Consider the following 25951-nt stretch of genomic DNA (forward strand, 5'->3'; position numbering starts at 1 on the left):
GTAGTCTCAGAGTGGCCTCGAACTCATGGCAATCCTCCTATCTCTGCCTCCCGAGTGCTGGGATTAAAGGTGTGTGCCACCATGTCCAGCTTAAAAAATATATTTTTAAATAAGATTTTGAACAGAAGTGAAGCAGGACTTACCTTTTGGGGGTTCAAATGCAAATGCCAAACCTGAACTCGTGCCTGCTTTATTTAAAGAACTGAAATAAGGCAAGACTGAGAAAGCTTATTTTTTTGTGTGAATTATTATACTTATTCATGAAGAGTAAGGGAAAGTCTGAGGACCAAAGAAAGGGGTATGACAGGGAAGGTCACTCTGAGAACAGAGGGTGAGGAGTAGAAACACCCACACGGTCTGTGGGCCTGTGCATATCCTTCCTACCTTGACAACAGCTAAGCTACCATGGTAGAAACCAGTGGCGAAAACCTCAGATGCTCAGAGATGAACAGTCTAGGAGCTGGACAAGAGGAAAAAGCCCACCACAAGCCTCGTGAGCAGCCAGGCCTTTTATTTTGGGTCTGGGGCTGAATCTGGAAGTCAGTCCACCTGGGTGCAGCATCCAGGAGCTGGGCTTGACCGCACAAGCCGCTGACAGCCGGGTCTCGGTGAATGTGAGGTGTTAAGCAGCCGCCATGTGTTTCAGCTCTACTCTCCCGTGGGCCTTCCTGTCTCAGAAGTACCCTGTGTATGGGCGGATAACGCTGCTCCCAGAACCCATAGGTTATTATGGGGACATCCCAGTGCCACTGAGTTATTGGTCAGGGAAGTCTCTAAAACAATGCAGACTATTGCCACTGATGTGGATGTCCTTGTCCAACCAAGTAAGGTACGGCTGTTGAAGTCACGACATACCTCAGCTGTAGGACACTGAGAGATCACGCTGGAACTGATCTGGAAGCTTCCTCCCTGTTGGCTAGTTGGCATAGGGCTTGAAGTTATATTGCAGCCTGTTGGGGGGAGGGCAGTGGAGGAGGGGGAGAGAAAAGTCATCCACAGTATTGTGGTGAGCTTTGTGAGTTACACAACTGATCAAGCAGACACAATGTGCTCACTGGTACTATAGTGGCATGATGGCTGTGGGGATAAACAACTGCTCTCTCTCCCTCTCTCTCTCTGATTCGACTTGAGGCCCATTCCATGAAGAGGGAATGTATGCCTGGCATGGAAAACTTAGCCTATGACTGGGGGCTGGAGAGCTGGCTCAGTGGTTAAGGTACTTGTCTAATTACCTGAGTTCAATTCCCCAGTACCCACGTAAAGCCAGATGCACAAAGTGGGACATGTGTCTTGTGGCTAGAGTCCCTGGTGCACTCTTTATTCTTTCTTTCTTTCTTTTCTCTTTCTCCCTTTCTTTCTTTCTCCTTCCTTCCTTCCTTTCTCCCCCCCCCCTCTTTCTTTCTTCTTTCCCCCCTCTCTCTCTGCTGGGCCTGGTGGCACATGCCTTTAATCCTAGCACTCAGGAGGCCAAGGTAGGAGGAACGCTGTGAGTTTGAGAGCAGCCTTAGACTACATAGTGAATTCCACATCAGCCTGGCTAGAGCAAGACCCTACCTGGAAAACAAACAGACAAACAAACAAACCTATAACTGGGGAGATCATCGACCCTATGAAAGAATCCACTACTGCTCTTCAGCTAAAACAATATGTTGTGTCCATCAAACTGCCCTCTAAACATTAATGTTTCTGCCCACAGATCAGTGCTGCTCTTGGCTTTGATCACAGAAGTTTCTTGTTTTTTGTTAAAATGTTTTATTTTTATTTATTTATTGATTTGACAGAGAAGGAGGGAGAAAGAGAGAGAGAAAAAGAGAGAACAAGGAGGCAAGGGCCTCCAGCCACTGCAAATGAACTCCAGACATGTGTGCCCCCATGTGCAGCTGGCTAATGTGAGTCCTGGGGACTTGAACCTGGGTCCTTTTGGCTTTGCAGGCAAATGCCTTGACTAAGAGAAGCTTCTTTTTTTTTTCTTTTCAAATTTTTTTATTAACAACTTCCATGATTATAAGCAATATCCCATGGTAATACCCTTTCTCCCCCACTTTCCCCTTTGAAACTCTATTCTCCATCATATGCCCTACCCATCTCAATCAGTCTCTCTTTTGTTTTGATATCATCATCTTTTCCTCCTATTATGATGGTCAGGCACTGTGAGGTCATGGATATCCAGGCCATTTTGAGTCTGGGGGGAGCATGTTGTAAGGAGTCCTACCCTTCCTTTGGCTCTTACATTCTTTGGTGTTATCTGTGACCTTAGTTCTAACAGTGTTTGTTTGATGAATTTGGGAGCCCCCATGTTAGGTGCATATATGTTTAGGATTGTTAAGCCGGGTGTGGTGGTGCACGCCTTTAATCCCAGCACTCGGGAGGCAGAGGTAGGAGGATCGCCGTGAGTTCAAGGCCACCCTGAGACTACAGAGTTAATTCCAGGTCAGCCTGGACCAGAGTGAGACCCTACCTCAACCCCCCCCCAAAAAAAAGAACTAGGATTGTAATGTCCTCCTGTTGGAGTGTGCCCTTAATCAATATAAAGTGACCTTCTTTATCTTTCTTTTTAAAATATTTTATTTTTATTTATTTATTTGAGGGAGAGAGAGATACAGAAATAGACAGGTAGACAGAGAGAATGGGCACACCAGGGCTTCCAGCCACTGCAAACAAACTCCAGATGCGTGCGCCCCCTTGTGCATCTGGCTAACGTGGGTCCTGGGGAATCGAGACTCGAACTGGGGTCCTTAGGCTTCACAGGCAAGCGCTTAACCGCTAAGCCATCTCTCCAGCCCCCTTATCTTTCTTGACTAAGGTTGGACTGAAGTCTACCTTGTCAGATATTAGGATAGCTACTCCTGCTTGTTTTCTAGGCCCATTTGGAGAGAAGCTTCTTTTGCAGCTGACAGTGACTACTCACAACTCATCAAAGTGCTGAGCATAAGTGACTGCTGAGACACATCTATATCACCTCCTCCACGGCTTAGGGTTATCAGATACCTTCTCAATGCTGGGATAAAATACCCAGCCAGAAACAGCTCAGGCAAACAGTTTGTTTTGGCTTACAGCTACGCATCACGGTGAGGGAAGCACTGCAGGAGAAAGGGGCCGGGTGTTTCATGAAGTGCATGTAGAGAGAACGGAAAGCGGGTCTGGACTATATAAGCTTAAGGCCCGTCCCCCAGTGATACATTCTCTCCAGTAAGGCTCTATTTTCTAAAAGCTCTGTAGCCTTCCAGAACAGCGCCACCTGCTGGGGATTAAGGATTTGGATAAATGAGCCTAGGGAGGAGTGAGTGCATTTTATGTCTAATGGCCACACAGGAAAATTGTGGGAGAGGTGACTCAAAAGCCAGAGGCTAGGGAGGAGCGTTGTGGACCCTGTCTTCCAGACATGCCGTGGCCATTGCGCTTGCGACCTCACAGTGACTGCCCACTGGTGTTACCTTGAGTCCATCAAGGTCCCATCATGGGTGGTGGAGGAGGGCATGAGTGATTGGCAGTTAATCGTTGCTGGGAGGTGGGAAAACATTTTCTTCATTGTAACCACTCGCACACTGTACACGCTCTGGTCAGTAATCCCCACCCTTGCTCACGCAGCAACCCTGAGTAAACTCGGTGGGTTGCACATATACACGAACAAGGACATCAAAGTAGAAGAGGGGTTAGTTGACAAGAGGGGGTTCAATGGAAAGGGGATGGGAGAGAGGGACACGATAGTATAATGGGAGGGGACAATGATCAAGATCAAAATACACGATATACATGTTAAAAAATGATCAGTGAAGAAGTTTTATTTATTTATTTTTCTGAGGTAGGGTCTCACTCTAGCCCAGGATGACCTGGAATTCGCTATGCAGTCTCAGAGTGGCCTTGAACTCATGATGATCCTCCTACCTCCGCCTGTTGAGTGCCGGGGTTAAAGGCATGCACCACCATGCCTGGCAAGGAAATTTCTTTTTAAATTTTTTTTTTGTTTATTTTTATTTATTTATTTGGGTGAGAGACAGACAGACAGAGAGAAAGAGGCAGATACAGAGAGAGAATGGGCACGGCAGGGCCTCCAGCAACTGCAAACGAACTCCAGATGCATAACGAGGGTCCTTGGGAATCGAGCCTCGAACCGGGGTCCTTAGGCTTCATAGGCAAGCACTTAACCGCTAAGCCATCTCTCCAGCCCACAAAGAAGTTTCTAAAAAGAGCTTAGTGGTAGAGTGCTTGCTTAGCATTCATGAGGCCCTGTGTTCAAACCTAAATACCAAATATTTAAAGGTGTGAGAAGGTCCTCTGGGGCTGAATGAAGGGCTCATTCCTAGCGATGTGTTTTTATGGGGTGGAGATTAGGTTGTCATTGGGTGCTAGAATCGCTGTACCCTCAGGTAACATTGGACACCATCGGACACCTTACGTTCTGGGAGGAGGTGGTATGGTGTAGCCTTTATGGAGTGTGCAAGGAGGGCAAGGGAGAGGTCTGAGGCGCCTTCCCTGAAACTGGCAGAAAGGCAGGGACTGGAAACAAAGCTGAGATCACCAGAGCCCCAGGTGTGGTGGTTTGATTCAGGTGTTCCCCATAAACTTAGGTGTCTGAATGCTGGGTTCCCAACTGATGGAGATTTGGGAATTAGCGCCTCCTGGAGGCAGTGTATTGTTGGGGGCGGGCTTATGGGTGTTATAGCCAGTTTTCCCCTGCCAGTGTTTGGCACACTCTCCTGTTGCTATGGTCTACCTTATGTCGGTCAGGGGGTGATGTCCGCCCTCTGATCATTGTTTTCTCTGCCATCATGGAGCTTCCCCCTTGAGCCTGTAAGCCAAAATAAATCTCTTTTTTCCCCCACAAGCTGCTCTTGGTTGGGTGATTTCTACCAGCAATGCAGAACTGACTGCAACACCAGGTCTCCAAATTCCACTCACACATTACCCTTAGTGTGTCCTCTGCTTCATGCTTGTCCTGTGTTAGCTATTCCAGGAACTGGGCTACACACATCTAAGCCTGACTCACAAAAACATTTTCCTGGCAATTTGCAACAGATTAGGCATGACATCAGCCACCCAGCAGCCTGCCCTCAAAGCAACAGGGCTTCATGACACTGGGGCAGCTTCCTGTGACGCCAAGACCCCCTGCAGGGACCCGCACAAGCTGGCCGCTACGTAAGAGTGGAATTTAGCACTTGGCTTGGGCTGTTCTGTCCGCATGCCCCAGCTGGGGAATGGTGCTTTCTGCTCCTCCAAGCCAACACCCTCCCTTCTCACGTCCCAGTACTGAGCATGCTCCAGGGAAGATTCGGCCGAGACCTTGTCTTTTCACTTCTGATGGAAGTAGCTGTCCAGGGACACTGGCTGTTTGTTCCTGGTGGCATCGTGCACCGTGTGAGACACTCATGCACTTTCTGATCTCCATTCCTTGGCCTGCTGAGTGTTGTGAGGTCCAGATGTGCCACCATGCTTGGCTCCTGGCTGTGCGCACTTAATAAAATGTGTAAGAAAAGAGCTTGGAAGTTCTGCAAAGGCCTTCTGGGTGGATTTTTATGGAACTTGAATGTTGGCTGAGTTGAATTTAATCCAAGTTAAAGCCCTGCTTACACCTTGGTTTCTGTTGGTATTAATGGAGTTCTGGGAGGCAGGGAATTTGGAGGGTGGAAAGTTGGGCTGATGGGGGAATGATGAATGGCTTGATCATTCATTCAAATATTGAGGACCATCCTTGGGCCTGACATTGTAACAAGAGAGACAAGGATGAAAGGCAAATCATTTAAAAAATTTTTATTTATTTATTTGAGAATGACAGACAGAGAGAGAATGGGTGCACTAGAGCCTCCAGCCACTGCAAATGAACTCCAGACACGTGCGCCCCCTTGTGCATCTGGCTAACGTGGGTCCTGGGGAATCGAGCCTTGAACCAGGATCCTTAGGCTTCATAGGCAAGCGCTTAACCACTAAGCCATCTCTCCAGCTTGCAAATCATTTTTAAAAAATATTTTAGTTTATGAGAGAGAGAGAGAGAGAGAGAGAGAGAGAGAGGGAGAGAGAGGCAAGAGAGTATGGGTGAACTAGAGCCTCCTGCCACTGTAAATGAACTCCAAGATGCATGCACCATTTTGTGCATCTGGCTTTATGTGGGGACTAGGGAATTGAACCCAGGCCCCCAGACTTTTCAAGGAAGCACCTTTGACTGCTGAACCATCTCCCCAATCCAGAAAGGCAAATCTTCACTTGCAAGCATTTTATGGCTTTGTGGGGAAGGAAAATCAAACAGTAAATATTGAGATCGTGGCAGGAGCGATATCTACTCACAAGGAGTTGGCCACCCAGACCAGCGACACCTGCCTGCGTCACCAGCTTTAGGGCAAGCCTCTCCCTGGGAAAAGACTTAGGTGGGTTCTCACAGGACATTTAAGAGAAATGTGAGGGTCCAGAAGAGTGTGGGGTTGGAGAGGGTCACTTTCACAAGAGCTCTGGGGAGGGAAACAGTGGCGTGGAGGGCCTTTCTTCCTAGGGAATTGGAGGGAAAGTGGTGGTAAGGCTGAGGGCCAGGGTTAGGGAGGAGTTGGGTTGAGGGAGCTGCTTGGTTACCTGGGTTCTCTGGTTACCCTGTAGAGCAGAGGACTAAGGAGAGGCAGGAGGGTCCAGAAAGAGGGGTATGCATCTGGTCAGCCACAGAAGCAGTCTATATGCACAGAAGGCGTGGCCCAGGCTAGAGACCACTGGCCTGCAGGGTCAGGGGTCTGCTCCCATAGCTCTTGTGAGCAGAGAGTTGAGCAAACCCATAGCAGGTGCTCCTGGTAGAAGCAGCAAGGGTCATCAGTAGAAGGTGAGAAGATAGGTGATGTCAGCAAGGAGCTGTGGTGTTTTAGGTGGGTGGGAAGTGGGCAAAACCTGCAGCAGGAGGAGCCCGGATGTCCCAAGGTCCAAGGATACTGAAAATCAGCAAGGATGCGAGTGCCAGTGGAGAATGCTGGTCCCTGTGCACTGAAGGCGGGACTATTAAGAGGATGATACCATGGGGTTCAGTAAGATAGTTCTTGAGAAGTTAATGCAGCTGGACGTGGTAGCCCCAGCACTCGGGAGGCAGAGGTAGGAGGATTGTTGTGGGTTGAAGGCCACTCTGAGACTAAATAATAAATTCTAAGTCAGCCTGAGCTAGAACGAGACCTTACCTTGAAAAACAAAACAAACAAGCAAAACAAAAGTCAATGCGAAATTACTATAGGATCCAGCAATTCCACTACTGCACAGACCCAAAAGACTTGACAGTAGGGGCTTAAAGAAATATTTGTTCACAGTGGTGTTACAATAGCCACAAGGAGAAGCAGCCTAAGAATTCATCAACAGATGAAAGGATAAGGAAAATGTGCAATGTCCATCGGATGGAATACTGTTGGCCTTCAAAAGGAATTCTGATCCATATTGTAACACGAATGAACCTTACACACATTAGGCAAAGTGAAATAAGGCCTATACAAAAGTGTATGAATACACTCATTGAAATATCTAGACTGTGCAAATTGTAAAGACAAAGTAGAACGGTGTTTGACAGGGGCTGGGAGAGGGAGGAATGGGAGTTATTGCTTAATGGGTACAGAGCTTTTCTTTGGGATGATCAAAAATTCTGGAAATGTTCTTTCTCTCAAATTAAAAAAAAAAAAAAAGGGCTGGAGAGATGACTTTGCGGTTAAGGCACTCGCTTGCGAAGCTAAGAACTCCTGTTCGGGCCCTCCAGATCCGTCGTTTAGCCAGATGCCCCAGTGATGCAAGCATGCAGTGCCACGCATGGCCACACGGGGGCGCAGGCGCCTGTTCACGGCGGCTGAAAGGCCCTGGAGCACCATTCTCTGGCGCTTTCTCCCTCTCAAATTAAAAAAAAAAAAAATCTGGAAACGGATACTGGGGATGGTGGTACAGTAACGGGAGGATAAACCTTTTTTTTTTTTTTTTTTTTTTTTTTGGTGCTGAGGGCCAAACTCAAGGACTTGTGCTTGCTTAGGCAAGTGCTCAGCCACGGAGATAAGTCCCCAGCCCCTAAAGTGGCGAGCTTCCTTAACCGTGTTTTTTACTAAGATTACGGTTCCTGAAGCAGGGAGCTGAGGCCCGAGGAGGACGTGGCTTCTCTAGGTGTCCCGAGAGGGGAGCGGCAGGCCCAGATGGGGCTGTGGCGTACGCAGGCTGTCTGCAGCGACCTGAGCTGGGTCACGCTGGCAATTTACACAGCGGCGGGTGGCAATAGGTCGGGACCGGGGATGGCGCGTGGGCACGGACGGGTCACAGTGGCTGGGAAGAGGCGGTCACGAGGGGTGGGTGGTGAGATGACCTCACGGCCACCTCTCTCCAGCCAGAGTCAACTCTGCCAGTTTTCAGTGCCGTAGCGGGTGGACGCGGTAACTTCTGAGGCGCTCAGGAACTTCCCAGGCCCCGCTTGCAACAGTGACCTGTGGTCTTTCAACAGCGCGGCCCAGGGTTTGTAAAGAAGCATGGCAGGCGGCGTGTACAGTGATTCCAAACAGTTTAATGTAATTCCAAGACAAAGTGTGATTACAGTTCTACACATATACAATATGCATATGTGAGTTTACAAATTTTAATTAATAACTCGTTTCACCTCAGAGACCGAAAAAATGATCAAAAAGAAATGTGAGTAACAAGCTATAACAGAGTTCACCACAACAGGACCCCCCTTTCTCACCCTACAGTTAGTAATATTACAATTAAAATAACTATATTCTTCTATAATTTTTCTGTTAAAATCATCTCATAAATTTACAATGCTATTATTAGTTTCCAAGACTAATATAAATTCACTCCATTTTTCTACAACGAAAATGATTATTAATTTAGAAGCACACGACATGATGATGAAAAACACAAGCATTTTAGTAGCAAGGACTTGATCAGTTAAGAATTAGTTTTCTTGAAAAACATTCTAAAGCCAAGTAAAATATCCATTCTTATAACATACCTCTAATATGAGACTAAGGAACAGGTTACATATAGGTCTACAACACATTGGTTTGTCTTTTATTTTTTAAAAAAGTAGACATTTATAAATAAAAAGAAAAGAGGGACAATCCACAGAGGAAAAGAGGTACACAAGAAAATACTGTTGCACGCAATAATTTTTCACACAGATTAACATGGATTAACACTTTTTTTTTTATTACAGAAACCGTACAGTGAAGGAACACAATGGACCAGGGCTTTCAAAGGGTTATGGAGACTGGGCTGAGATGACCAGTAGAGAAAGATCTAGGCGAGATGACCTTGGGGAGGGAGCCTCGTTCCTCGGACTGGGGACTGAGTGTCGCCAGGTCTCCTCTTCCCTGTTCTCATTCTGGGGAGTGTTTTTTCTACCCAGAGTGTCCTGAACTCATGGGCAGTTGAAAGGTAAACATTTCTACAGATCTGTTTTCCTTCCATCCTAATGGATACCATTTTTGGAAATGTGATATAATATCAGGCTGCAGCTCAATACATGTGGTCAGGGCAAAATGGGATGAAAAATTCCAGTCATTCTGGTCTGTTGCCCCTCACCTCCTGTGCCTTTGATGCTAAGGACCCAGTGAGAGCAGCATTCTCAGGGCCCCTGGCTCTGCTGAGGTGAGTTGGGTGGCAAGGGCTGGGCACTGGAGCCTTGGCTGTGTGAGGACCAGGATATTTCCTGCTTTGCACACATCAAGACTGGCTCCAACCACTTAAGGGCTCCTCTTCCTTCTCATCCATAAAGCTATACTTTTCCTATCAGAAATTTGGCTTGATATATATATACACAAACATATATATCAACATCTCTATCTATACAGTAATTCAACTAAGCTAAGAATCCTGTTACCCCAAAGTATGCCTTTCTTGTCTACTTCATTTGGTTAAAAAAATGCACACAAAGAGGGTGAAGGGACACTTTGGGGACTAGAAATGATTGTGCCCTGGATAACCCACATAGGAAAGCAAGCTTTATATGGGCAGTAAGTAACTCAGGACCAAGGAACAAAAGGGTGGGAAGCCAGTGGACTTGGAGTTGGTGCAAACAGGAACCACTGCTTTGAAGGGCACATGGGAACAGAAAGCCAGAGAGTGGCACAGTCAAGCGTCTCCCCACTTCCCACCTCTTTCCATAGAACCTGAGCTAAAGTACTTGCACAGCGATAGCCAATCTGTTGCCCCTCAGCCCGGCAGGCCTATGGAGAGGCAAGACTGCCCCTCTCAAGGCTATGTGGACCCTGCTTGCTCTTGAGCTTCCCGGGAGTTCTGAGTACCCAAGCATGGGGCTTCAGTACCAGCAGGGGGTTTGAGGTGGCCATGGGGGCAGGGAGCCAACACAAGAAAGTGGGGAGGGCCAAGAGAGATCAATTTGAAAATTGGTTGAAAGGAAACTAGGGAGAGCAATGGCAGAGCCCCTTTTCAGATACAGCTCATTTACTTTTCAAATTGATAATAATAATAATAAGCCCATTTCTATATCTCTAGTTTTAAAATTTATGGGTAAGCCCCAAAGACAATGACACAAAATTCATTTGGTTAATTAGTGCAAAGGAAAACACACACACACACTCACACGCACGAGCCTGGGAGTATAATTAAGAAGGGTGAGATGAAGAATATTCTAAAACAACATTTCTAATCAAGAAATATTAGTAAGGACACAAGGTCAAGGTGGTTCACAGCAAAGCAAACACAGGGCATGAAGAGAGGAAGTTTCCTGGGCCCGGTGCGCTACAGCTTCTCAGGCCTCTGCTGGAGGAATGGATCACACCTGAGGTCACTCAGGGCCCTCCATACTTCCGTGGTGGCACAAGAGAAAACAAAAATGAAAACAAAACTCTCAGGGAACCTGGCAATTCCTGTCTGTTCCTGTCTGACAGGGGGCCCCATTCCTGTCTCTGTCATTCCAAATCCCCTCTCTGTGGACTAGGTCCCCACCGACTAGATGGTCCTGAGCTGTCCACCCTCAGCTCTTTGGGCTCAGCAACACCCAGGTCTATCTGTTAGTGGAACCCAAGGCTACGCCCACTGAACCTGGCTTCAAATCTTAGCTTGACAAAGGGACAATTAAAAAGTACACATGTCTTTTTACAGGGAGTTTGTCTTAAAGGCGAAGAGGAATAAAAGGCAGAAGGTTCATGGAAACCCCATCAGTGAACATGGGCACAGGGCATATGGTTCTCCTTTAGAAGACACTGATGGGAGTATTATCAGGGGCCCAGAAAGAGCAACCACACCTTCAGAGCTATCTGAATTCCAGGGTCTTTTATTGCCTGGTGTGTGGAAGTGAGTGGATTAATTAATTCATTAAATATCCAAATCACAACAAAAATCAATGAACCAGGTATCAGTTCTTGCCGCCTCTTCCAAGCTGTCAAAGAGAAGGCCTTGAAAGTTAAGTGTTGATGTGATACGGCAATGGGACTCTGCATCTGGCCCAGGCTCAGGACTCACCCTTTCCACTGCTCCTCCATCCCTTCTGGACTTCCTTTCACATTCTCTCAAGTTCAACTGGAAACCAATATGGAGGGAAGTGCATACATTGGGCTAAAGAACAGAAGGAGTGGACAGACCTCCTTGACTTAGGGAGACAAGGCCTCCAGCAAGAGGCAGTCAATCACTGTGGTTTGAAGATGTCAATTATAAGCAGAAATCTTCTTTTAAAAGTACCTGTTTAGATGTAAACTATAAAACAGTTTAACTATAAAATGTAGCCAGAAATATGCTTAAGTATCCACAGTCAATTATGGACTTTTCTTGTTTAAAATGAGACTCAATACCCCAGAAGGCGAAGAGCATTTTACAGCAGCTAAAAACATACACTCCACACACACATCAAGCATCATGTTTGATTCCAACACAGAGAGAATAATCTCTCCCTTGGCTTCACTTCTGTTGTAAGGATGAGCTGTTTTCAGAATTCACTTAAGCAACAGTGACCAGGATGTGTATTTATCATTATTTTCAGCCCATAGAGAATTCAGAGTATTTTAAATCCCAAGAAAGCTGGCTACATGATTTCAAAAAAGGCTAAAATCAGGATGAATGCCCACATTTGAGGTAATTATTGCCATTAGGTCACAGTTTGTGTAAGATAATGCATCTAAAACCTTCTAAAGCACACCTCTAGGTGTTCTGTCAGAATTCCATAATACCTATTGACACCAACTGGGATCTCAAATTCTGACTCGTTGGGTTTGCTTCCAATGGAGTTAGAGTTCTAAAGGATCTTAGAACTTGTGTAAACTACCTAAGAGTTTAGGCAAACAAGCCTGGAGCCAGTCAACAAAGAAATGCTTAAGAGAAACAAGAACCCACACCCCAGACAACTTCACAGCACACGATCATAGTTCTTTAAAAAATTAAAAGTCTTGTCCTAAAGCATTTCTAAATTTTTGCCATCTTTCAACCAAAGCAAGAAAGCATCTGCATTACTACTGCTCCCCACCAGGGCCAGAGATGTTTGCTCAACTCCTGAGAGCTGGCTGGCATTCTTGGTTATACAACTGTTGTTTTCCATTTCTTTGACAAAGGAATCTCTCTTGAAAGAAAATTCAATTTTGTTCCTCTTTCTAAGCTATCCAGCCTTTCTTACTTTATTATTTTTTTGTTTTTTTTTTTTTTTTCACAGAAAGAAAAAGTTCCTGGACACAGACCCACATGGTATGTACAGATTTGGTGAACCCTGCTTCTGGTTCTATCCAGAGCTGAAGTGTGGGTCTATTACAGAGATCAGAGCTGTCATGATAGTTATCCAGTGCAGTAAAAAATAGCATTTTGAAAAAAATATATACCTTTAGTATTGCCTTTCTAGAATTAACTATAAGCAAGAAAACTTATTCTTTTAAAAGAAGAAAAGAATACTTTTTTCCTTCACCCTCATTAGAGTTTGTTATAGCAGCATCACTAAAGCTAGTTGGTTCGCTGAAAAGAAATCTAAAGGGACTCTAGGACTCAAAAGAAACTCCCCACAGATTTTTCTTTAAAGTCAAACAGATTCTGTCCCTTCTACCTGCACCCAGTTCAGGATTCCCTCTCTGCACAGACCTTCTGCTGAGTTCCACAGTGCAGGGGAGGCAGTGGATGACACCCCGGAAAGACCTTTCTTTGCAACCTACATGCGGGAGGAAGCTGAGGCTGATGGCCGTGTACTCGTCCCCGAGCTGAGCCAACCCAACGCGAAGTCTACTAGCGGGGGTGGTTCTGGGCAGGCTGGAAGCGCCGCAAGCCAGAAGCCTCGTCTGTCCAGGGCCTGCAGATCTTGTAGGGTGGTCGTGAAGATGACATGAAACAAGACAGCCACAACAATGCTCACACAGTGTTTGGCACACAGGCAATGGGGCATCACTCAGAAGCATGAGGTTGCTCACTGCAGTTAGTTAAAAAAGAGGAACAAAGCCAGGCCTTAGGAAAGGCCTCATTAAGAAAGGACTGGAAGCTCGAGGGCTGTGGCCTACTACTGCAGCATTTTCCTTTTACACATGCCACTTTCTCGGTGTCTAGCTTCCCCATCTGCCCATGGGAGGTACTACCCTCCTCTTAGGGGTAGGTGGCTGTGATGGGGCACAAGACCATGCTACTGAACACACTCAACCAATGTTGATGAGTCCTTACTTAAGGGGTATTGCTAGAGTACACCTGCTGCATGGGTCTGAGATGAGGAGCTTGGGGAAGTCCAGGGATCAGGAACCCCCTTTCCCCCCGCTGGGATCCTATGATAAGACAACCTCCATGGATCCCTTCCCCGTCAACTCTGAGTCCGAAGGGAACAGCCTTCCTGGAGCTAGCTGTCTCATGAATTTCCTGTTGCTACAAAGACATAGGAAAACTCTACCAGATCGCATTACCACAGTGACCTGCAGTGCCAAAAGCCTCAGACGTTCCCTTTGCAATTAAGCTCCATTTTACCAGCTTCAGTTCTCTAATACCCTAACCGATTTGTTTACATCCTGTCTATGCGGACAAGAGTGGCAGCCTCAGAGCATGCAAATCAACATGGACTGCCATCAGTTCACAGGAAGTCCACTCACTCCCTTGCTGGCCTGCTTGCCGCCTGCAGTGACATGAGGTGAGTGCAGCCTGTGGGCAGTGCAGGCCTCTGTTCCCAGGGGGCAGCAATCTTTAGGGTTACAGTCCTACTCCTCTTAAAAGACAAGTGCAGTTTTGAAATAAATGCAGTAAGGAAAAAAAGGCAGGACAGAGAGAAAACAGAAAGGTAAATGGAACTGTACCACCCATGTCGTTATTGCCCGAAAAGAATGACAGGGATGCTGCTTCTGTCCATCTCTGGAGGTGTCTGGAGAAGGTTCTTTGGCTACTGAAAGGAAGTTTCACCTTCCTTTCCAATTTGGTAAGGATATTTCTAGCCTGCTTAACTTTGAGGCTTCCGTGCTGAAAATTTGTAAAGCATATCAGAGGGGGAAAAAAAAAAAGACCACAAATTAGGAGTAAAGCCTGTGGGTCTCTGTGGCTTGGACTGGGGCTGTGATGTCCAGGCTGGGTCTGTAGAAGGAGCCCTCACCTCCACTGGCATTTTGTCTGCTAGCTGAGGGCACTGAGCTATTTTCTTCTGTCTGTTTTCTGTCCCAGCAGCTATTTTACAGATCAGCAAGAGCAACTGTCCCACATTCTACCCTGTCCTCACCCAGGTGATGAGAACCCGGGGGACACGGGCCAGAGTGAGGACCCAGTTGTTCTCGCCACTGTGAAGCACAAGTAATGCTTCCTTCCTTAAGCCTCCCCATCACCTCACTCTGGTTTCCAAGAACGTTCGCTCCACTCACTTACACTCACACAACCCCATCCTCCACTGCATACTGTTCAAAAATGAGCATTTGCAACTCTTGAGACCCCCGTGTCCAGGGAAGCTATCAGTTGTGCTAATCTCCCTTTGTTGACCTTCCAGGCCCCACTGTGATGTCAGACAGCTCCAGTCCTCTAGGGTAATGAGGACAAAGCCTAGATGGCTTTCACAGCCTACAAACAACTCCACCACCAGGAAGGTGAGGCCACGAATGCAGTCCAGGAGACAACAGGGCCATTCATGCCCTTTCCTCTACGGATAGAGTCTCACTCCACTTCACAGAGTTAACCATTATCAACACCCACCCAGACTTGCCCACCCACTGGCCTGCTCTCCTGCTTCTCTTAGGAACAACCAAAACATTACTTCACACCAGCTCAGAGAAAGGGGTGCCAAGGCCCAGATGGATCAGTGAGAACCCAGGAAGTAGCAGCCCAATGACCCAAGGGTCAAAGGCTCCATCAGACCTTTCTCTTTGACCTCACCTTCTCAACTTCCTCCCTTTGAACTGTGATTCTTCACTAAGGCAGGCCCACAGGATGAGCCAGGGGATGTTCAGTCTAATAAAGACGAGGTGCACGTCCCTCCACTTCAAAGCTTAGTCCTTGGGACAGTACCCCTTTCTCCACCCTCTTTTCCAAGGGGATTCAGTGCTGAGTACCAAGTGGGGACTTGGGTGAGGATGACAACAGGGGAGGAACAGGAGTGAGAGAAGGGTTTGCTGAGTGTCTTTCCTGTACTGTCAACTCTTCTCTCCAGGGTAGCTGGCATTTTAACTCTTCACTGGGAGCCTGGTCGTTTCTGAGTATGTGGTGGATAATCTATGGGAGCACCCATCATTATAACACAGGGCGCAGTCAAATCTTCAGAGTGGAGAGGGCTACAAGGTCCTATTGTGCCCTTTCACTTGCCAGTGATGTTAGAGGGCATGTGATCTGCAATATCCGAGCAGCTGCTGGATTTTACTAAGGGCTCATTGGGACCCTCCCCAGTCCTTATTTGGCTCACTAGAATTATATGCTGGGAGGATAAGTCTGGAGAAGTGGGAAGGGAGGTTACTGAGCAGAAGGAGGTGTACACAGGAAGTACAGCTGCCTGTCAGTCTTACTCTATCTTGTGGCTTCCCATGGGGACAAGTGTCTCTGCACTGAAGGGGATGAGCTGGTGGGAAATGGTGAAGGTTTGGAGAAGGGGCTGCGTCAGCTTTGGGAAGAGAGGCCTTGTCACTGAATATTAGATGTGGCAGGCTGGAAAGATTTCAGAAGCACAGCAGAACGCAGAAAATGTTAAGAGAAACTGCCTAAGGATTCAACCTTCAGTGCAACAGCCTCCGAGCCTGGGACCACCTCCTCTGGCGGACCCAGGTCACTGGGAATCCCGGCAAATCCACTCATGTCGCCTGTGCCGTGTGGCCCACGAGCTGGGCTGTGCGGAGGTGGCCTTGACTCTTTGTGAGGCTGACCACTGCCCTCTGCACTGAGGAGGCACTTTTATGTCCTATGGCGGGTCTTTGGGGAACTGAGATGACAGAAACAATTTTCCTAATTCCTGGACCTCCCCCCTCTTTTTGTCTGACAAAATCGGACATCCAAATGTCTCGCTAGTCTATTCATATACTCACAGCTATAATACATTTTAAATATTAAAGAGAAAAAACAAATACTTGGGATAAATGTGCACTTAAAACCCCAACTAAAATAGTAACAAGGTGATAATGATCACAATTTCAACGGCAATGACACAAACAATCAGTACAGTAATGTTAACTTCATGAGCAGCATGGAACTTTCATTCCTGATCTAGAAGGAGAAGGGAAGGGCAAGTCACGTACAAGAGTAAGAACAGTTGAAGTCATCCTTCCCCTAAAAGATCAATGCTAGCAAGGGCTGAGCCTGCACTATGACAGGGACTCTGGGATGCCACAAAAAAAGCTGATTCACGTGTAGCCATGACTGGCTGTCTGGTAACTAGAGGGACCCATGGAATATTACTGCCATCTGGCTGTCAAAATGTCTGTGGCAGATGGGTTTTCACGCTGGCGTGGCTCTGGATCAGGTGGCCTCCAAAGGCTTTGCTCCTCTCCTCTTTCTGAACTGACCATGTTCCTGTTGTTTTACTTCTGGCTAAAGCTGGTACGGATCAGGTGAGAGGAGCCTGCCTCCCTGCCATAGGCAAGCTTGTCACCCTGCTTCTCGTGTGTCCCTGGAAGCACCACCCAAGCAGGCCTGGCCTTCAACAGGTCCTAATGTCCTACCTTCTGGTCTAAGGTGTGACACTAAGCCATTTCCACTTTAGGGACAGGAAATGATAGGAGCGGGGAAGTTTCTGAAGTGTTCACAGCTAAGAGCTAAGTAACAGCTTTGTTACAGAGGGAGGGTGGGCATCACTAGGAAAGCCTTTCACAGTCATGCCCAGGGCCTGTGGAGGGAGGAGGGAAAGGGAAGGAGACAGGAGGAGGATCTCTTTGCACCCGGACACTTGGATGAGGGGCCAGCTAAGAGTCGCATCAGGATCAAACAATCCGAGCCACAGTCTCAGCCCCAGTCTCGACCAGTGTCCCTGCGCTTCACGGTCGCTTTTAGGAACAGAACTCCCATGTGCCCCAGTGTGCGCAGTATTCAAGGCCTGAGAAAATGTCCAGAATGCACTGAAGGTATGAAGAGGGCACAGGGCAGACTTCTCTGGAGATCTAATTGTCCATGGCAGCATTTTCCCAAGTGCAGTGCAGGACATCTGACCACCCTCTTAAGGGCCCTGACAGTCCTCTGCTTACCATACCTCTCAAATACCAAGATCAAAGGGTCTTGGAAAGACACAGTTAACTAAGGAAGGGATTCAATAGCAAACAGGTCACTGAAGTCTACAGTGGGAAGGAGCTGACAAGAATCAGGTGTATAGACAGTATCCCTGGAGTTTGTGGAGATCTGTGGGCGGGTCCACGAATACCAGGCTTCTTGTGGAAGGGACTAGGGACACAGCCAGAAACTGGAAGAGGTCACTTGCTCGCCCCTGACATGGCTCCAGGAAGGAGGTGGTGGGCTTGGTGGCTGAGTAGTGTGAGTAGGTAGGGTGGGGGAGTTTCTCGAGGTCTCGGGCCCCCAAGTAAAACTTACCAAAAGAACCAGCCCCGTCACCAGACACGCCTCTACCATCTGGCTCTCATATTCCTCTCGAGATCCACAGTCCTCTCCTGACAGCCCTGACAGCTTCCTGGACATCCTTCTGCTCACAAACAGCCCCCAAAATACAACAGGTGTGAAATTGGAAAAGCAAAAGCCAAAAAAGCAAGCAAGAAAGACCCGAGTAAAATATTACAACAGCACAACACAAGAGCTGAGCTCACATCTGAGCAGCTCAAGCCAGTTTCTTGGAGTACCAGTGGAAGTGAACCCTTCACCGCATCTGTCTGTCACTTGGTAAGGCACTAGGAGGGAATGGTGTGAAATCAAGACTGCGAGGGCTGTGATGGCGGTGCCGAGGGAGGCGTGGGAGGATGGCAGCCCCGCTCATGCCCACACGCGTTCACGCACACTCACTCGTTCACCTGGACCACCACATTGGTTCCATGCCTATGTTATATCACTTTTTTTTTTTGTGCAATCACATTGAGGAATAGTCTATTGGTATCACTGGAGTCGAACACAAGGTAGAAAAAAGGGTGCAGAGTGCTACATTCTACTAGGGCGTCTGCGATGACCGCTGGCCCTATACTAGGTGACTAGGGGTTGATTCAAGGAGAAAGCAAATCTTCAGAAAAGAAAAAAAAAAGTCTCCAACACACACTGTTAATGACATCTGAGGAGCAACATTGCTTAGAGATTTATCCAGAGTACTCAGAAAGAAGAAATCTGTCCCTCTCCCAGGGGTCTTCCACCAGCCTGACTGACCCCACTATTCCAGCACTGGGCTTTGCCAACCCCAAACCAACCCCCAAGTATGAGCCTTCTCAGGCTATAGCCTTAATTTTGGGAGGGGTGCTGACCTTTTTGAGTTCTGGAAAAATCCCTAATTCTCATGTTTAATTAATTAAAAACCTATTGGATTTCTGTATCAGGTGTCCCTGACAGCAAATTCAACGCCATTTGCTGCCATATGAAAATAATCTTTGAAAAGTTCATATAGTTCTTCAAGAACTGGGGCCCCTTGCTTCCAGAATCTTCCTGTGGCTCTCTTCTTCTCCTTTCCAGTTTGCTGTAGAATGGGTTCTTGAGCTGTGTTCTTTGTTACTGACATTTTTCTTTTTTCTTTTTCCCATTTTCTTTTTTAAAATAAAAAGCATAGATTTCTCCCTCCTCAATCCCTTCTTTTTAAAATGTTCTCGTCTCTGCTTTACATCCTCCCACTTCTTATTTCAAGTTTCCGGTGTCCCATCTGTCCCCCTGCCCCCCGCCCCTGCCCCGTTTGCATTGTTTGTGTGCGGCACCTGCAGTGAAAGAGCCAGCTCCCGAGGTTGGTCTCTGGAGCTCCCTCCCTCTCCTCCCTGCGGCTCCCTCCAGTGTTTATATGTAAGGGTACTGGTTGACCTTGGCAGGACTCAGTGGGTATCCAGTGTAGACGGTGGAGGCTGGCGATGCGCTGATGTAGGTCTGGTGGGCAAACTGGGCTGGATACTGACTTGGGTGGATGGTGGGTGAGGGCAGGACCCGGGGGCCCATGCTCACAGGGACCTGGTGGACGATGCTGGCCGGGTAGGCAGTGTGCTGCACAGTGTGACGTGCTGAGCCTTGGGAAGCCACCAGGTGAGCCACAGTGCCGGTGGAGCCTAGGGCTGCGGGTGCTGTGTAGGTGTAGAGGTGAGGCTGGGTGGGGAGGTGGGCGGCAGCGGCCAGGTGAGGGTGGACAGTGCCATGGCTGGGGCTGTTGTGTGGGAAGGTGTACGGAGCCTGGGCCATGGTGGGGGCGATGTAGGCCTGCTGCCGTCGGTGGCTCCCAGCGCGGTCTGCGGCCATGTGCTGCTGAGCCTGAGAAGGAGAAGCAGTGAGAGGGATGGTATTAGGGAGAGGAAGAGGAGGAGGAGGTGGGAGAACAGAAAAGGAAGAGGAAGAAAGAGTGACAAAGATGCTTCCCTTTGTATGCTGAGGGAGAGAAATATTAGCTTGGACTGGGAAAGTACCACTGGCTGGCCATTTACCAGGCTGGAATGCTAGCTAGGGACATTTGCCTGAGCTGTGAGGTATCCGAGCCACTCTCTATGTGGCAGCTGTCTTTTCTTTTACTTTAATATATATATTTTTTAATTTGAGAGAAAGAGGGAGGGAGAGAGAGAGAGAGAGAGAGAGAGAGAGAGAGAGAGAGGGAGAGGGAGAGAATGGGTGAGCCAGGGCCTCCAGCCACTGTAAACGAACTCCAGATGCATGCACCACCTTGTGTAGCTGGCTTACATGGGTCCTGGGGAATTTGAACCCAGGTCCTTAGGCTTCACAGACAAGCACTTTAACCACTAAGGCATCTCTCCAGCCCTAGCTGTGTTTTCTTGCTGTGAAGTCTCATTCTCTAAAGTAGGAGACACTAAAAGAATACAGCCATTTCAAATTCTATCAGCCCAAGCAAATAGTCTTTTCTCCTGTGGAGAGCCTAAATCACTATAACATATGTGCAAATCCTAGGACACTTTTCATTGATCTGGGGGCCCAGCTGGGAGGTGAGCCTCCCTCAGTGAGGTGACTGCAGGAATGTCTCTGGTGGCCCAGGTCTATGGACAGTATATTGTATCTACCCTCTACTAAGTGGAGACAATACTATGCGGGCCCTCTCTCTGATTTGTAAGTTAGATTTGGACCAGCACTCTGTAAACCAGTGACACCAACTTCCCCGGGGAGGGCCGTGATGAGAAGAAGCCATCAGAAGGCTTTTAGGGCACACTGCCTGCCATGACTTGAAGGACTTACCTGGCTGAGATTGAGGGGCTGCTGCTGCTGGAAGTGGGGGCCTGGCCGCTGCTGCCGGTAGGCGATGGCTCCCGACGAGGTCCCTGAAGTATGGCCGCTGGTGGAGGTCACATTGCTGGAGGACTTGGACTTGTACGAGGACGAATGGTGACTGGTATTGACTGTGGAGGGGGAGAAACCAATCACACTGATCTGTGGTGGGTCCTTGTCTACACAAAAGATGCACCCCACCCCTCTGAGGCCAGACACAGTGATTTCCAAGGAGGACATGCTCCTGAGATTGGCCAGGCACAACTTAGACTCAGCCTCCAGACTGGGTCAGTATTTCATCTGGACTCTGGGGCTCTGACCTTGGCCTGCAGGTGCTGAGTGTGTCTGAGCCACAAATGAGGGGGACGGGTAAAGCAAAGACAACAGAAAAGGCACAGGCCCAAGCTGGGTGTCACCAGGGCCCTCTAGAGAAGTGGTACTGGGAGAAATGTGGAAGGATGCCCGCCTGGTCCCCTCATGGGTGGCTGTGAGGATGTGGCTGTGACAGTGGTGGGAACAAAAGCAAGAGCTAGAACAAGCCTGTAGGAGTCACTGGTCTGGTTCCCTGATCCTGGGCAGAGCTAGCACAGGGAATGTCCCTGAGAATTGAGCCAGGCTAAAAAGAACAACTATCTCAACTCGCAAGATATGGGGACACTGCCCAGCCAGGAAGTGATGCCAGCCACCCCTTGGTCAAAAGTTGGGGGTAGCATTGAGACTGACTGACTGCCTTCTAACATGCCCTGGGTTGCTGACATTGCTGGTTCAAATGACCATAGAAGCAGAAAAATCCTGTAGACTGATGTTTAAGACCATAGTTAAAATGTTGCTTCTACAGTAAGGAAGAATTAATTGAGAAGAAAACAGCTTTGGGCTGAAGACAGAAGGACAGCCTGGAGCTGGGCTGGGCGTGTCTGGCTTCCAGAGACACCAGTCTCTGCTGGGTGCTGTGGCGCACAAAGGCTGTGCTGGTTCTCAGTGCGAGAACAAGCTTGAGGAGGAATGTGCCCAAGGGAAGAGAGAAAGGTAATGAGATTCTTCACTCCCATCTTCTGTGTTTATCTAAGCACTTCACTCATTGTGTCCTGTAGTCAATGATTTGTTTTTATTAAGTTTCTGGAGTGTGACTATAATACAAGGCTATATCTCATGCTATTCAGTGCAAGAATTCCTATTGTGTACACAGGCAAAAACAAAAGCCTATTGCTGTCTCAATGAGGTGCCCCTGGAAGCTGGCATAGAATTTGTGGTTTTGGTCATTCTTGGGACAAGGGTACTGTATGTTATAGGAACCACACATAATAAGAGAAATTACAGAATTTTCTGGTCATGCCTTATTTGGCCACTCTTGAGATTTCCCTGCTCAGGAAGTAGCCACGTCTTCATGCCCTCTGTTCATGAGGTGAAAGACTGCTTAGAGCAAAGGTGAGCTCTGGGGCTAGATTCAAAGGCTTACTTTTTAATTTTTAATTGGTGAATGGTGGGGAATCACAGCAGTTACCTACAGGGTTGTTATGAGGACTAGTTTTACTGGAGACAGACCACATGGGATTCACACTTGTGTGCCCATCTATCTCCCTCATAAAGTGGCTTGGCAGCCTTGTGTTATGTTTCAGCTAGGACACTGGAGGACCCTAGCCACTCTGCTCCTCACCCCCAGAGTACTGACTGAAGCCAGCATATTCTCCATGGACTGTGGAAAAGAGCCAGGATGTAAAAACAGAGAGGCAGTGGCAGAGGGCAGGATGGCTGTGTTTAAGGAACCTGTCTTCTGAGCAGATGTGCAGGCAGAGGGAGAGCGGACTTGGGTCTGACAGCACACCTCACCCGGGCCTCCCTGGGCCCACCTTAGGTCAGAATAAGGATGCTGAGGGAGAAAGAAGCTCAAGATTGCTCCTGTTTCCCTTCAAGTAGAATTTCTTAATGCCAAAAAAGCCTTGGGAAGGCATGCTAGGATGCTGATCCATGCTTGTAGGCTGGCCTGCGTCAGGGAGCTGGAAAAGTCCCTAGAGACCCCATCCTGAATCGGACTCTGAGCCCTGGGAGGCAAACTTCCAGGCCTGGCATGTGGTGACCCATCAGGAAGATTCTCTTGGTTCTGGGAACAACCTCAGGTATCTCCCGTAGTCACAGCAGGTGGAAGACAGGAGGCTTCTCATGAGGAACAATAGCTTCTTATTTCTAGACAAATCTTGAGAGTGTGAGTTCCTTTTCCACTAAAAAGTGCCACCATAATGGTGCTTGCCTGGCCTGGCTGTGGCTGGTGATGGCATATGGCAGAAAAGCAGAGCAATGCAGATTCTTTGGGCTTACACCCCCAATTTCTTTCATATGAACACGAGCAAGGGAAATGCTAAGATGCTACAGCAAGGCTGTGGTGAGTTACCAGGCTGATAGCAAAGGCTATATTCCCAGGCTACTTGCCAGGGTCCAATTTTTAGGGTCTCATGGGAATCTAGTTCTTTTTAACAACACTGAGAAACATGGTTGGCTCTGATTTCTGTGTCCAAGGGAGAGTGCTGACGAGGTGCTCTGAGGAGCCTTCAAAACCCTCATATGGCATGCTTCTTCCATAGGACCTTGTGTTACTAACACCCTTCCAGACAGCAAGTAAAGAAACGGGCCGCTTTTACTCTGCAATTGTAAGCCCTGGCAGAAGCAGAGCCACACCGAGGGCAGCATTTCTAAAAGGAAAACACTGCTTATAGAATGTGATGCTAGGAAGAACTCCACCACAAAATTCTCTGAAAGGATTGTCTTCAGTAATTAGGCACTTTCTATTTTATTAATGTTTTTTAGCAGCAGAAAAAAATATAGAGGCAGAGACAAGTTCTGGGCTTCTGTTGGCCCCAGGTTACCTGGCCCTAGGCTGTCACATTCCACCAACACTTCACTGGCTTGGGTCTTCAGGGGGGGCACAATGATGGTCCGGGGGTTGCCAGTGCAGTGACTCTCTAGGCTCCCCTTGGTGTCAAAAGTGTTGGTGCCGTTGTGCCCTGTGCGCTGCTGCACGGAGTAGGGGCTGGTGTTGCTGGAGGAGTCCGAGTAGGGAGAGTCATGAACTGTGACACAGCTGATGACGTTTTTCCTTTGCTTGGAGACAGTGCTGTGAAGAGAGAAGTGAGACCTGTGAGGTGAGACATCCAATCTGCCTTTCTGAGAACCTGTTCTGTCAAGTGCCCCTGGCTGTGCCCTGGGTAGGGCCACATGGGAAGATGCTGGGCTTGCTGGTGCTTGTGGAAACGGAAGAGTGAGACAATCACAGTGAGGGCCTGGGCTGTTCCCTACGTGGAAGACCCTGTAGAGCTGAGCAGTGGTCCCTCTGGCCACTATAAAGGGACATGTGAGCTGGGGAACACAACCTGTATGAACCAGTCAAATGGAGGACCTGGACGGAAGGAAAATGCTTGCAAGCTTGAGCCCAGGGCTTGTAAGAACCAGCCAAGCGTAAGCAGGGGGATGGAGTGTCCAGTGACTCCGGATGCTGACGGAGGGATGGACGAGGCAGGGCTCAACTGCAAGGCTCAGACATGCAGAAGGGATACTGAGCTGGATTCAGGTGATTGGGGTTAGTAAGGCCACTCTGGGTGCTCCCTTCTCAGGGAGGGCCTGGCCTTCTTGCAGAGGTCCCATCCCCTGGGCTGAGCTCAGGAAGAGACAATATTGCCTTGGGGCCTGAGGGGCTGGGTGGGGAGATTTCTGTGTGCTGGTGCCACCAGGGAGTCACTCCCAACCCCTTCACTTCATCTTCTAATTGGAACTGTATCTGGTGACAGGAAGAGTTGGCTTGGGCTGACTCTTGTCCAATACCTGCTTTTCAGTGAGCTTTACGTGCCCGTGTGGTTACTCTGGGAACCAATCCAGCTAGCCTTATGGCTTGGGGACAGGCTACTGGGATGACGGATGTGGAATTTATTGCATATTGTGCAAAGCTGTAAAAATGGATGTTCTTCTATTTCTATATATTATTGATCATCTGTTTTTATAGAATTAACAACTGCCTAGGCAAGCTGGCCACTTTCCAGATGATTTGAAATGAGGAAAAGCTGGTATAGAGTCTGACAGGCTCCCAGTGACCCCAACCCCACTCTAGGGGTCATTCTCAATGCCACAGATTTGGGCCAGGCTCTTTTCAAGATGAAGGTTTGCCACCTGAAGGAGAGAAGAGGACACACTTAAGAATATAGGGCAGACAAGCAGAAGGTAAGTGGAAAGTCACAGCAGGGCTGCAGACCTGCTAGAGGCTGGGGGTATAATGGGGTGAAGGCTCATAGGGAAACCTGGACCCTGCTCCTGATACCCAGCACTACTAATGCCTGGGCTGGACAGTTCCTCCAGAGGCTGTACACCTTGTCTTCTCTAGATTGGGGCAGAAGTCCCTAGCAGGTCTGTGGGTAGATAACAGAGGCTTGAAACCAGTTTTCTAACTTCAGCATGTGCTGGGGACAGAGCATGGGGTAGCTATTTAACCTCTCCTAGATAATGAAGATATGGCACATTTATAGAACGGAGTTCTACTCAGTGGCAAAGAAAAGTGAAATTGTAAAATCTGCAGGAAAATGGATGGATCTGGAAAGGATTATACTTAGTGAGGTAACCCAGGCCCAGAAAGCCAAATGTCACATGTTCTCTTTCACATGTGGATCCTAGCTACAAATGTTTGGACTTCTATGTGCGTGGGAATAAAATTCAGTAGCAGAAGCCAGTAAGCTAGAAAGGGGACATAAAGGGAATGGAAAAGGAGGGAGGGGGGGACTTAATAGGATGGTACGGTATATAGGTAAGTAGAAGATTGAGTAAAGAAAAGGTGGAGAGAGGGATAATCAAAATCTAAGATGATATAAATAAGTCATATGGAAATATACATTTTTGGACAGTGGAATACCCAGAAGCCATAGATTGTTACTAGAAAATTTTCAGTGCCAGGGATGGGATGCCTTCCAGTGAGTTGTTGGCCAGGGAGGTCCCTGATGTCCCCAAAACATTACAGGCTATTGCTGAGGCCCTTGGTTTCCCACATACTTGGGCTCCTGCTGGAGCTGAGCTGAAAACCTCCTCCACGCAGACCACCTGATAGAAAGCTGGAAGAAGCCACACTGCATGCAGTTCAATGGGAGAGAGAGAGAAATCACCAGTGGAGACACTCAACAGTGGACACTGCAAGCCTTAAATTTGGCCGGCCAGGCCAAATGAGCCAAAGGGTGCAATAGTGACATGTCTGTTGAGGGGAAACCAACCACTCTCTAATTGAACTGGAGGCCCATTCCATGAA

The 25951-nt window shown here is 48.1% G+C and overlaps 1 protein-coding gene across 4 annotated transcripts in view; it reads right to left on the reverse strand.

Moving 5' to 3' along the window:
- Positions 1-491: 491 nt before the first annotated feature.
- The window catches only part of Hipk2 (homeodomain interacting protein kinase 2), a 221968-nt gene continuing 196508 nt past the window's right edge, over positions 492-25951 (reverse strand). For 2 of the 4 annotated variants that reach the window (XM_004661171.3, XM_004661169.2), the window contains exons 13-15: positions 23538-23785; positions 20650-20810; positions 8469-19722 (exon numbers count right to left, since the gene is read on the reverse strand). In XM_004661171.3, coding sequence (XP_004661228.1) covers positions 19261-19722; positions 20650-20810; positions 23538-23785 — 871 coding nt within the window. In that variant the 3' untranslated portion in view covers positions 8469-19260. Of the gene's footprint in view, positions 951-8468; positions 19723-20649; positions 20811-23537; positions 23786-25951 lie in introns of those variants that run through there. The other 2 variants (XR_006639287.1, XM_045160101.1) reach the window with 2 other exon arrangements.

This window comes from Jaculus jaculus, chromosome 10 (genome assembly GCF_020740685.1).
Source record: "Jaculus jaculus isolate mJacJac1 chromosome 10, mJacJac1.mat.Y.cur, whole genome shotgun sequence".
NCBI lineage: Eukaryota > Metazoa > Chordata > Mammalia > Rodentia > Dipodidae > Jaculus > Jaculus jaculus.